This window comes from Saccopteryx bilineata, chromosome 2 (assembly GCF_036850765.1).
Source record: "Saccopteryx bilineata isolate mSacBil1 chromosome 2, mSacBil1_pri_phased_curated, whole genome shotgun sequence".
NCBI classification, from domain to species: Eukaryota; Metazoa; Chordata; class Mammalia; order Chiroptera; family Emballonuridae; genus Saccopteryx; species Saccopteryx bilineata.
Window position 1 is genome coordinate 276,124,605 of NC_089491.1, and position 13,497 is coordinate 276,138,101.

Below are 13,497 nucleotides of genomic sequence, written 5' to 3' on the forward strand. Positions count from 1 at the left end.
CAAATAATGGGAGTATGATACCATGTTGCAATAATATAAGGTTATAGTAATTAAATATATAGAAATATAGAAAAAATATGGAAGACATATAAAAATAATTAGGATACAATATTAAAAGCAATTAAGGAAATTAAATGAAGTTATGCCATCTGGATAGGAATTAATATAGTGTGTACAGATATAAACAGACTCTGCCTTTCACTCAGGGTACAGTTAGTGTGTGTGTGAAGTTATATATAGATAAGAAGTGGCTTGATGTCATAACTGTAGGTTAACATAAACAAGAAACTTCCCTAGGAACGCCTTAAAATGGCTTGCTGTGACATTTCAGCAGATTAACATAAAAAAGGGCTCCCTGCGAGGAACTTCCAAAAAGGTGGTTTGAGGTGATAATCCTGTAAATTGATACCTATTAGAAGGTGGTTTGAGATGATACTCTTGTAGACTGACACCTGTTAGAAGGTGTTGGCTAGAAAAGGTAATAAAGCTAAGGCCCCCACTCCTGCTATGGTAGTCGTCCAGACTCCAACGTGAACATGGACTATCTCCACATCGCTCTGAGCTCTGACCAAGGACGAGCCGAGAGGAGCACGCCGACGGGCCCCCTTAAGCTGTACCCAGGCACGCCAAAAGGATGTGAGTAATAAACTGCCTGTGTGATTCTTGCAACAAACTTGTGTGTCGGTCGTGTCTTTCCTCTAGTGGCAGTTGGACTCGGCACTGGTAAGTAGAATTCTCATAGCCCCCTCAAGAGTAGTCTGGAAGAGGCTGCCAGCCCTGCTGATAAGCAGGAGTGTCCCACTGTGCGGGGAAGTGGAACCAAGTGATCCACGTAGAGCTCGGTCACCATTCCAACTGAATTGTTTCCAGGCTAGTCTGACAGCTGACAAAGCCTGTCACTTGGCAACAGCAGAAAATACCACCTCCGCACCTGTCACAGATCACAGGTGCACCCCACACCTGCGTCCACGCGCCCCTAAACCAGGTTCCCTACAGAATGTGCGAGGCACGTGGCCTTCCGCACTGGTGTTTACACGTCCCCCACCCCATCTGATTATGTATCCAGTAGGAAAATGTAAAATGTAGTGACGTTGCGAGCTGGCCCACGCAACAACCACTCTTCCCTCTTTGTCAGGAGAGAGCGTGAACTCGCCGATGGGGAGACCTGAGGATACAAACACGTGCTTTCCGTCCGTCCATCACCCGGGACGTGCCTGACACCCAGTAGGTGCTCGGGAGAGGCGAGTTGATGGATGTGCTTTTTCCCTTCCCTAAACCCAAACTGGGACCTAAGGCTGCGAACAGGGTCCTCCCCCCCCCCCCCCCCCGGCGACTTAGTGAATTGTTGTTGTTTGTGGGAACTCTTGCAAACGTATAAAATTCAATTCACATATACTATAGTGGGAAAGGACGATGTCGCAAAGGATGGTCTCGCCTGGAACTCTAAGCCACTTAGACCCACTGTCGGTGGCCAGTGCAGAGTGCTTTCGGGACAGGCATTTGCACACAACGTAGGGCCCACGAAGGATAGAATGGATTAATACATTGTAGCAGAGTCACCGGCCCCTAACTCCCCGGCGCCCACACGGCCGCGCCCGCCCTCCTTCCGCCCGGCGCCTGCCCGTGCCGTGCAGGTGGCTCACGATCCAGCCTCGCACTTTCGTCACCGCTCCCGAGAGCCGCCCGAGAAAACCGACACTGAAAATGCACCCCGTGCCACCCAACACGAAAAGTGCGCCGACCGTGGAGGCGCCTTCGAATGCCAAGAGCTGAAACCGAAATATTTTCAAGAGGCTCAAACGACTCGGCGGAGGTGGGGGGTGGGTGGAGGGGGGATTGGCGAATCTGCGGCAGTCTGCTCTCCGGAAGTGGCACTGCCTGCCGCCGGAAGTCGCGCTTCCTCCATTTTGTTGCCTGCCATGGCGGCGGTGTCGGGGTCGCGGCCGGGATGCGGTGCTTTTGACTGAGGGGACAGGCCGAGCGGAGGCATCGAGGGCAGCAGCGCGGCGCAGGACAAAACCAGCCGGGTCGCCGGGGACGCTGTCATGTACGGCGCGAGCGGCGGCCGCGCCAAAACCGAGAGGAAAAGTGGCGCGAAGGAGGAGGCCGGACCCGGCGGAGCCGGCGGTGGCGGCGGTGGCGGCGGCGGCGGCGGCAGCGGCGGCGGCGGCGGCGGGAACCGAGTAGAGCTGCTGGTCTTCGGTTATGCCTGCAAGCTGTTCCGGGACGATGAGCGGGCCCTGGCGCAGGAGCAGGGACAGCACCTCATCCCCTGGATGGGGGACCCCAAGATCCTAATCGACAGGTCGGTTCCTCCCCACCCGCCGTCCTCCCCTTCCCGCGCCCGCTCGGTGTCGTCGGAGGTTTGACTTGATGATGGCCGGGACTGCGCAGGGGTGTTCTGCAGCCAGCAGGGATCCGGGGGGGACCCCCTGCCCTGTCCCCACCGCCCCTTGGTTGGGAGGAGGGGACGGGGACACCCGCTCTCGGGCCCCGGCTGCAGGTGTGTCGCTGGGCTCTGGTGGACTGTGGCTCGAACCCGCGTGGGGCCTCGTGTGCGCCCCGGCCTGGTGACATTGGCCTCCCGCGTCCCCCCAGCCCGGGGGATCCGGGCGGAGGGTTAAGTCGCCCTATGCACCTGGCGCCGGGTGGCTGGGGGTTCAAGACGCCGGCAAGCCGTGTCCTTACGGCGGGTGTACCCGTCTCCGCAGGGTGGGCTGCCGATGTGCTTCTTTTCAAACCAAACCCGCTGGAGGAAGTCCCCCCACCCCCACCCCGCGCGTGGGGCGCAGGGGTCCCCGGGATCGGGGCTCTTCTAACGGTGTCCGGTTTGAAAAGGATGACGTGACATGATGTAGGTCGTTTGCTCCCCTCGCTCCCCCACCCCGTGTGTTTTTTTTTAGTATGTCCTCCCCCCAACCCTCCTCCACCCCCTCCTTGGGCTCTTTTATTCATTGGTTTGGTTTTTGGCCGCTTTGCGCCACTGCACTTCGAGGGCCCGGACTGAAAAGCTGACCGTGACCGTTTCCACTGTGGAATACCCTCTCGGAGTGAGGGAAGGAAGCTCCCCATCGTTTGGGACAATTAAAACCGGATTGGAACATGACTGTAGGGTTGACTTTCTGAGCTGGCCAGAGTGGACACGTCCATGCCCCCAGTAGGGCCTGTTCCGTCCCTGACGGTTCTGTCTGGAGTTAGAGCTAGACCACCAGGAGGGTGGCCAGGTCGGGGCTGGACTGCTGCCGGCGCCCACCCACGTGTGCTGAGCCTTCCCTGCTGCTGTCTCCGTCGAGGGATGTGACCCCGAGTTGTCAGGCAGCCTGTCCTGCCGAAGTGCTTTCTGCTTGCGATGTTGATTCTTAAAGCTTGCTGGGCGCTGAAGTCTGAGCTCTTGTCCAGTTTTTTTCCATACCTTTCTGTATACAGTGCGAGTCAAGCCTTCCAAAATCCGGTGGGGAGCAAACGCTACACATGTACATGTGTAATATTTTTAGATTAATGAACTACGTTTGTAAGTTAAGGAGGTTCACATCAAAGTAAAAACAACATTGCAATGTAATAAAATGCAATCACGTTGCTAGCCTGGAAGTTTGGGCTTTTTTTCTTGTAAATGTCTTTTTGGGGAGGGGATCCTCATTACAAAAGTCAGCATTAAAAAAAATGAGGCTGACGTTTGTTTGTCTTTCTACATTTGTTTTTGCAACCCTGAATCTGAGTGTTGAAAGTGCAATTCACTGACTCACTCGTTTATCTGACAGTCACACGGTGACAGCATTTTATTGTTATGTTAAAGGTATAGCAGAAAGTGATTTACCTATCCTCAATTTGGCTAAAGGACCCTGTTGGTCCGTGCAGTATGTGGATGTGTCCCATATACACTACTATTTCCTGGGGGTGTGAACTTGAGGAGAGAGTATCTATGGTGCACCTTCCGGTAGTTTGGCCCTGTTCCTGGTGAACCTCCTTAAACTGCATGTATATGTCACTGTTCCTATGTGTGTGTGTCTCTCTACCACATAACCAGCACTTATTTCCTCAGCCAAGGGGCTAGGGGCGAGCCTAGCCAAGATTTTACCTCCAATGGACGCAAGTTTCTTTGGTGAAGATCTCTCCTGAGAGTTCGGGACTAGCAGAGAGAAGCGAGGAAATTTCGACCGTTTGGTTCTTACGGATAGGTATTTATTCGGTTTGTGTGAATGTAAGCTATATTTGACTTTTCAGAAACATTTTTTTCTTTCTTTCTTTTTTCTTTTTTTTTTTTTCCAAATGACATTGAATAGTTGACCAAACCATAAACGGTAAGAACTGCCAGTGAAGTCGATCTACCATTTATGCTATTAAGGGATCGTTTACCTTTCATTATAAGTTTTATCATGCTATAGAGAAGAATTGAGACTTTGTTAAGATAACTTGAGTTTACAAGTAGGTGAGCTGTGACTAGCCAAATTAAATATAAATCTGAGATTTATGTTTGTTGTAATACTTTTATTTCTTTATTTTAATTGGTAAGTATATATACATGTGTATATATATGTGTGTGTGTGTGTATATATGCATACATGTAAAAGCTCTCACACAGACCAGCCCAGACATTGACTTCTTTCCATTGACCAGCGTGTTCCCATTACAGATACGATGGGCGCGGTCACCTGCATGACCTTTCTGAGTACGATGCTGAGTATTCCACCTGGAACAGAGACTACCAGCTCTCTGAAGAGGAGGCACGAATAGAGGCCCTGTGTGATGAAGAGAGGTATTTAGCCTTGCATACGGACTTGCTTGAGGAGGAGGCAAGGCAAGGTACTGCTCAAGAAAAACTTACTTAAGCAACAAACGTTTTTTAAATTTTTTAAGTATTTAAAAAGTTACTCCCATTCATTTTTTTTATACTCACTCTTTCTGATATTATCTTGACAGTACCCAGTGGATTGGAAAAACAGGAGTCTTTGCGTTCTGGGAGGACCTCAGGATAGTTTATATGTAGAGCCACAGAGACTTTTCCCAGCTTTTGAGGGCAGACTGGGATTTGACAAAACAAAAACCAAACTCTTTAACTGTTCTCCTTTAACAGTATCGTATAAACTGAAATTGATGTTCTTGTCTTTGCCTTCACGATCTTTAATGCAATTCTTAATCCCCAAATTTCTCAGCAGGAAGAAATTTGCACAAAAGACGGGTATTCTGCTGTCTGTGGTAAACGTGCACTGACAGGCGTTTATATTGATAGATACCAAGTGGGAAGTTCTAAAAAAAAAGTTCTTGCCTCAGAAAGAGGTTGAAAAAGTGTGTTGTAAACATTACTGATAGCTACAACTTTAGAAATGTATGAAACTTTTTATAGTAAGTTTCCCTTTTGTTAATAAAACTCTCGTTTTTATTCAAGAGGAAGAATACAAGCGCCTGAGTGAAGCCCTAGCAGAGGACGGGAACTATAATGCGGTGGGATTCACTTACGGGAGTGACTATTATGACCCGTCAGAGCCGACCGAGGAAGAGGAGCCTTCTAAGCAGAGAGGTGAGGGGAGGCGGCTGGCGGGCGCCGCTGGGCGCTACCGCGTGTGCTGCCCATGCTACGTGGAGTGGGGGAGTCTGCAGATCTCTGTCACAGACACAGAGAGGGCATGGACTGTGCTTCTTCTTGGGATGAGACAAAGCTAAAAACCAGACGGTGACGTGTTGATGGGGGTGGAAAGTGAGTTCCGGCTTCCGTTGTCTGCATTGGGTCTAGTTTTCTTCCTTTCTCTCAGAGTCAGGAAACAGGAAATCACCTGGATTCTAGAGCCTCCGTCTGGGTTCTTTCTTTCCAGATAGATGGACAGTGTGTGTGTTGCTATCCGCCACAGTGGTTTGTTCTTGGGACATTGGGAGGATAGGCCTGAGGTGCTCCCGGGCAGACCTGCTTCTTCATGTCACCTCCACAGCTGAGGTAGTGATGACTGTCCAGTGGAATGACACCTGTGGGCTCTGTTGCTACTAAATGGGAAACAGCAAAGATGCTCAGGTTAGACTCAGGACAGACAACATGCTGACCACAGTGTCTTAAAGTGAGAGTTACGTAGGATAAAGATTTTTTTTTTTTCAGAGACAGAGAGAGAGTCAGAGGGATAGACAGGGACAGACAGGAACGGAGAGAGATGAGAAGCATCAATCATTAGTTTTTCGTTGCAACACCTTAGTTGTTCATTGATTGCTTTCTCATATGTGCCTTGACCATGGGGCTACAGCAGACTGAGTAACCCCTTGCTCGAGCCAGTGTCCTTGAGTCCAAGCTGGTGAGCTTTGCTCAAACCAGAAGAGCCCGTGCTCAAGCTGGCGACCTTGGGGTCTTGAACCTGGATCCTCCGCATCCCAGTCCAACGCTCTATCCACTTTGCCACCACCTGGTCAGGCAGGTTAAAGATTTTTTTAAATTCATATTTTTCTGGCTCAACTGTTGACCTTTGGATATAAATAAATAAAATAGTGCAGCTGCCCTGGCCAGACAGCTCAGTTGATTGAGTGTCGTCCCAATATACCAAGTTGTGGGTTTGATCTCTGGTCAGGGCACATACAAGAATCAAGAAAGAAATGCCTAAATATAAGTGGAATAACAAATTGATGTTTCTCTCTTTTTCTCAAATCAATAAAGTAAAAAAAAAAAAATAGTGCTACTAAAAAATCTGAACCCGTGTAGCACAGGCACAGACATCTGTAGTCACTTTGGTAAGCCCTGTGTGCGCTGTGGTGTGGCTTGGCGATCTGTTACTAGATATTAGTAACGATGCCATGGGCCTGGCGCGTGTGGGACAGGCCACTACGTTGAGGATATTCAGTGAAAAGAGGGAGGAGTTTAAGTTGAGAAACCCATTCGAATGTTTATAAACGAGAATCACATCTTGCAGGGACTTAGTGTTCGAGCTAACTGAATCTGCTGTTGGGATCTGAGTGGTTTCTTCCTCACATAACAAACCTAACAAGTTGGACTTGAAGCAGCTGCATGGGGTTCCCCACCCTCAGCAGAGGTGTGACCCAGGGAGAGCCGTGGATGTGGGCAGATCTGAGCCATAAACATGTCTCAGCAGTCCTTGGTTTTCAAGGTTACTGTATCATCCCGGCATCAAGAATACTGTATCACCTGACCAGGCGGTGGCGCAGTGGATAGAGTGTCGGACTGGGATGCGGAAGGACCCAGGTTCGAGACCTCGAGGTCGCCAGCTTGAGTGCAAGCTCATCTGGCTTGAACAAAAAGCTCACCAGCTTGGACCCAAGGTTGCTGGCCCTAGCAGGGGGTTACTCGGTCTGCTGAAGGCTCATGGTCAAGGCACATGAGAAAGCAATCAATGAACAACTAAGATGTTGCAACGAAAAACTGATGATTGATGCTTCTCATCTCCGTTCCTGTCTGTCTGTTCCTATCTATCCCTCTCTCTGACTCTCTCTCTGTCCCTGTAAAAAAAAAAAAAAAAAAAAGAATACTGTATCATCCTGGCATTTTTGTTACTGTAAAGCCTCATGGGAGTAACCAGGAGTGCTTTCATGGGACCTTTATTCCTGTGGAGTGTAATAACTTCTTTCTGCAAAGACTGTCTTCAGCCTGCTTCCTAGCTCATGTTGAGATTTTCATCGTGATTACATACCCAGTCTTCAGATGAGAGCAGCTATTTGGACTCACTTGAGCCTGTGTTAGTACCTCCATGGTTGGTTTTTTTCTCTGTGCTACTGAAGCCACACCTCTGGAGACATGGCAACATGTGAGAAGGGAGCATCTGTGACCACCAAACAGCTCTTTCTGTCAGCCTTGGTTCTTTGTGAACAGTTCAACACTACGAACAGGCTCTTTGAACAAAGTTTCTGTCTGGTTGTTTTTAAGGAGTGACAGGACAGGTCAGGATTGGACAGGCACCCCTGGGGCCTCGCCTCTCAGGGAGATGCTGAGATTCTGTGTTGTCACTGGGTGCTGCCCTACCAGCCCCACAGTGTTGGGTGCCGAGCAGTGGCCATGTTGGTGGCGAAGGTTTCAGGAAGTGAAGCAGCAGGGCCTGGGAAAAAGCCGCTGCCTGCGCAGAAAACAGTGTCCAGTAGCTCTTACTTAGTGGGCTTCGGTGACCTTGCTGCATCCTGTCATGCACAGAGCCTGCTTCAGATCCCCTACGTTCCCAGCTGGGCTGGAGGAGTCCCGTCCTGTGCAAGGAGATGTTTGTTCTGAGAATGGTCTCACGTTCACTTATTTAATGTCATCTTCTTTGAAAGAAAAGCCTGAGTAGGTTTGAAATCCTTAAAATGTTAGCTTTGTAAGTTCTCTACATTGTGTGCTATGTCTTTTTAAGTCAGTGGGGGGTAGATGGGCACCTCATAATTCACGCTCTAACACAGTCGTCAGATGTTTGTTAAATGAGCTGTCAGTGAAGAAATGGAAGTGGAAAGGTATGTTACCTGTTAGAGAGGTCATTTGCGGAGGAGGAGTCTTATTGGCCTTGACGCTTGGGATAAAGCTTTACAGTTGGCGGGAAACAGTTGTCTCGGAACTAAGCACCCTGTGCGCTACCGGACACCTGAGGAGCTCAGTAGGGTCGTGGGAGCCTCAGCAGTGCTAGTGAAACCCACAAGCCAGGGAGCGTCGGCACACTGGCTCCTCGCCCAGCGCTGGGAGCACGCTGCTGCTTCCTCTGTATAGAGCGGAAACCGAGTCAGGGCACTTGCCCGGGGTCCCAGACCTAACCACGACCTGGCCCCAGGCGCGTGTGCCTTCCATGGCAGCACTGTGGCCTTGGGGTCTGCTGCAGTGGTTTCACTGGTGGGGGAGTGGAGTGGGCCAGTGCAGAGTGCTTCTAGAAGTAGGAGTAATGATGGATGAAGGGTAATAGGCCAGCTCAGGCCGATCACAACACTCCCTGCACCGGGACTTCCTGTTGGTAGTGTCACACCTCCTGCGCCTGGTTCTGAAGTGTTTTGTTTCCTTTATACAGAAAAGAGCGAGACTGAAAACGTCGAGGAGAATGAGGAGCCCTTCATTGCCCCTTTAGGACTGAATGTGCCGTCGGACGTGGAGTTGGTATGTGCATTTCTGCCTCACCATCCTGTTAGTCACCCTTACTGTGCCGAGGTGCCACTTGTGTGGAGCCCGGCACAGTCACACCTGCAGCACAGGTGCACCCTGCTTCACAGTGACTTGTGAGCTAACAGAAAGGAACCACGCTCCATCTCTTTCCCTCTAGAGAGGAGGGAGCAGTTAGAACAGCATCAGGGACCTGAGCAGCTGATTCCTCAGAGGCCATGTGTCTGGGTCCCCAGATACTACCACAAGGAGAAAGTGAGTCAGGATGAGGGAAGAGCAGGCTCATGACCACATTCAGGCATAAAAAGTCTTCTAGGCAGTGTGGCTTTTGGTAAAAGTGCTTTGTTCCATTTTTTTCTGGGGTTTTTTCACGAGCTCTTAAGCTACATGTTTTTACCTTGCACCTTCTTGGCACTGTCCCCCGTCCCCCAGGTTTCCTCTTCCTCAGGCGACATCTCCAGCTGCCTTGACCCTCGAGAGGGAGCCTGAGTGGGATTGGTCTGGGCCGGGGTGCTCTGCAGCTGACGGGGACAGAGTTGAGTCTGAGTCTACGTGTGGTCACATTAGGGTCTCACGGTGACGGCCTTGCAGATGGCCTTCTCTGGCTTGTCTGTTCTGGCACCCTCCTCCGGTGAGGAAGAGTGAGGAGTTGCTAGTGAGCGGCAGGCAGGGATGCAGGCGCACGGCCTTGCTGCTGTGTCACCGTGAGCGCCATGCTACGTGGGCTGTTTGTGTTTATGGAGGTGTTTGTTGGGGATTGGCAGTGTTCAAAATGTGTGTTGTGTGTCCATACCTGGGAGGGATATTTGTGCACAGCGTGGTTTTTCTCTGACATGATTGTACCTGGAGTGCAGGCCTGGGTGCCAGTGTTCAGGATCCCGTTTGCAGCCCGCACAGAATCTGGGCATGGCGTGGGTGCTGAGAGCCCTTCCCCTCGGAAGACGTGTCCTCACCCCTCACTTATCCGGCCTCCGTAGTGCAGGAGGGGGAGGAGTCTGAACCGTGGCTGTTCCTCGCCCTTCAGTTCCTGCTTGCAGCCCTCCAACTTCCACTCATGCGTTTGCATGTCCCCTCTTTCTTACAGACACAAGTCAGGTTCCTCTGGGTTTTCCAAGTGGCGTTACAGCTGGTGTGTGTTCTTCCCCGTTTCTCGCCTTGATCCATCTGCTGTAGTTGGAGCCGGGGAGGGGGGTGTTACCTGAAGAGTGGATCCCAAGACTGGAGCTTTCGTGCTCTTGAGTGGTGTCATATTGGCGTCCGTTCTGCATATACCGCTTGTTCTGAGACTCTTAGAGCACCGTGCTCCCTCTGCTGCGCTGAGAGCTGAAACCTTGTGTTGAGGGTCGACCACAGGAAAGTTTGTTTAGTTTCGATTGGAAAGATTTTTTACTTTTATGTGAATATAAATGTAGAGGTAATAAATTCTGTTGTCCTGTTTAATTCCTATAAAGACATTTACTGGCTGTGTACTACTAGCATGAGTAAACATCGCTAAGCCCAATGGTCTCCCAGAACTGAACACGTCTGCTGCCGGTGGCAGAGCGGTCAGCCCGCTGTGTGCCAAGCTGTTCTTGCTGTCGCAGAGCACCTCCTGTGGGGCTGTAAGACAGTGTTGGGTGGGGCAGAGCTGACTGTGGTGCTCACTGGGCAGCTGGCAGTCAGCTCTCCTATCTTTACCTGGTGCTGTCATCCTTCGTAGTGATGGGCGTGGGGACTGCAACCCATGGTATAAATGGCACACCCTGGGGTCTGCATCTGTGCAGAGAGAATGTGGGTGACAAGGGTCCACACATGGTCAGTTGCTGCCTTGGTGGGCAGGTGGCTCCCACGCATGGGCCATGGCGCTTGGTAAAGAGAAGAGGGTGTTCTGGGCCCTGGTTGTTTAAACGTCTTTGGCCTGCAGCCTCCTGAGTGCAGGCCCTGAGGCTCTTTGTGAAGACCAAAGTCAGAAACACAGAGCCGGTGCTGTCCTTGGTGCTGAGCCACTCCCAGCCTCCTGGCTCCTGTCCCCAGAAAAGCCTGCCCCTCTGTCTGAGCTTTCGGAATGACTATTTGTACACAGTGTCCTTGTTTCCTGGAAGTGAGGACCTATTTTTCCCCAAATAGGTAGCCTGGCATCATTTTTCCTGAGGTCACATTTCAGTCGCTGGGCCTCCCCATGGCCCCAATTGTCAGTCTATGTTACATTCTAAGTACATACACCAGGCTTTTCCTGAGCGTTGACTGTGCTCCGTGCCTGGTGGGGCTGGGCTGTGTCCGTGTCCCCACACGGGCACACAAATGGAGCTTTGCGGGAAGGCAGAGAGGGTGTCACTCAGCCCATCCCCTCACCCAACTGAGACACCGCAGACAGCACACAATGTCCTGAGCCCAAACGACGTCTCCACGTGCTGTCTGGGGCTGCCACTTGGTGACCCCCTCCCAGCATACTCGTCCTCTCGGTGACCCCGTTAGAACGTGCTCCTAAGAGAACATGCTCGTTTGAGCACATTTTACGGGTGAAAGGAAGGGGAGGTCTCAGGGTGTGATGCCGTCACGAGCTGCCTTCCCATCTGCTAGATCAGTAAAGGAAGCTGCTGTTGAACCCCTCCTGTCCCAGGTGCTGTGTGGAGCCCTTGGGCTCACAGTCCCAAGGCCTCTGTGGTGTAGCTGTGGTGTCACCTTGTTTCCAGAGAGGAGTCCTTCGCTGTTGAGGTCAGAGTAGCTGCCCCAAGGCAGGCCTGTTGCTCCAGCCGAGGGCCCGGCCAGAGCTCTGACCACACATTGAAGCTGCTGTAGGTTATTCAGATTAGAGCCCTGTTGTCACCATAGGGCTTTGTGGGCACGGGTGGGGGCCAGGAAAAAAGACGGGATTTACTCCTGTGTTCCTGAGCTCTTGCGTTTTCTCTGGGATTTGTGAGGCTCTTCATGTATGATGAATGACAGCCCCTGGTCCAATGTGTGTCCTGCACGTGCTATCCAGGCACACTGTTAACTGTCTCCTTCTCTGTGCAGAATGTAAACGTGTTAAGTCAGATATGTCAGGTGTTCCTTTATGGCTTCAGGATTTTGAATCTTGTTTTGGAAGACCTTTCCCATCCCTAATCTCCAAAAATATGTATTTTCATACCATTTCTGTTGCATAGTCTTGTTTTACAGTTGACTTGTGACTCTATCTGATGTTTCTTGGGGAATGTGTTTCTCCTTGATCACAGGAGGAGCGGGCATCCTTGGGCTGACACTCGCCTCCATCTGCGTGTGCAACCCTCCTGCACCCCCACTCGGGTCCAGGCACCAGCCCTTCCAGGCTCTTAGGAAACCTTCCACAGTGCAGGGTTTCTGGCCTCAGCAACTCTTCTGCTTCCCAAGGCCTCCTCGGAGGTTTTAGAGTCACATTAATGGAATGTTGGAGGGTTGGGAGGTATTAGCCCACCATTTGGGGCTCAGTCGCTTTCTTCAGAGGTTCCCCACTGGATTTAAATCAGAGAAGTGTTTCCCCTTGACTGGCAGTCTGTGTAACACGCGCACACACGTGTTGGCCATGTCCTTAAACCCCATTTTATACCAGGAATAATTGCAGTGCTCTTAGGCAGAAGAGGGTGTACTTAAGGCTCACATGAAGGATCAAGAGCAGAGAGGCTTTTCCAGACCAGTGTTCCTCTCATGGCCTCCTACTCTGATAGTAAGTTGTGAAGGATGTTCTCAGAGCACCTTGTTTCCCTGTAGCCCAGGGGTCGGGAGCCTATGGCTCATGAGCCAGATGTGGCTCTTTTGATAGCTGCATCTGGCTTGTAGACAAATCATTAATAAAAAAAATAATAACGTTAAAAATATAAAACATTCTCATGTATTAAAATCCATTCATTTCCTACCACTCGTGTTCATGGTTGCAGGTGGCTGGAGCCAATCACAGCTGTCCTCCGGGACAACAACAAATTTTTATTGGATAATACATAACGTACACGGGTCATTGTAAGTTCAGGAAGTAAACTTCCCTCCTTTTAATCAAGTAGTCAGCTAGCTAATTGCAGAAACCCTTTTGACAAAGAAGATGGCTAAAAGAAAAAAAGATGAGGAGTATCGTACTTTTCAGCAGGCATGGACAGAGGAATTCGCCTTTGTGGAGAGAGCAGGTTCTGCAGTGTGTCTAATATGCAATGATAAAGTTGCATTGATGAAATGGTCAAGTATAAAGCGGCACTTTGACACATGCCATACTACATTTGCATCGAAATATCCAGCGGGGGACAGCAGGAAGAAAGCATGTCAAGAGCTACTGTGCAGAGTGCAAGCTAGTCAGCAGCAACTCCGTGGTTGGATCCAACAAAGTGACTGGAATTCGGCTAGCTTTGCTGGTGCTTTAGCAGTTGTGAGAAACGGAAAGCCATTCACAGATGGGGAGTATGCCAAAACATTCATGCTTGATGTTGCCAGTGAAATTTTTGAGGACTTTTCGGATAAAGACAAGATAATCAAACGAATAA

General features: G+C 50.4%; 1 protein-coding gene across 3 annotated transcripts in view; it reads left to right on the plus strand.

The window, feature by feature from the left end:
- Positions 1-1,910: 1,910 nt before the first annotated feature.
- SFSWAP (splicing factor SWAP) overlaps positions 1,911-13,497 on the plus strand; it is a 55,355-nt gene continuing 43,768 nt past the window's right edge. For 2 of the 3 annotated variants that reach the window (XM_066260856.1, XM_066260857.1), the window contains exons 1-4: positions 1,911-2,305; positions 4,631-4,800; positions 5,384-5,515; positions 8,946-9,031. In XM_066260856.1, the coding sequence (XP_066116953.1) occupies positions 2,046-2,305; positions 4,631-4,800; positions 5,384-5,515; positions 8,946-9,031 (648 nt within the window). In that variant the 5' untranslated portion in view covers positions 1,911-2,045. Of the gene's footprint in view, positions 2,306-4,626; positions 4,801-5,383; positions 5,516-8,945; positions 9,032-13,497 lie in introns of those variants that run through there. The other variant, XM_066260858.1, reaches the window with a different exon arrangement.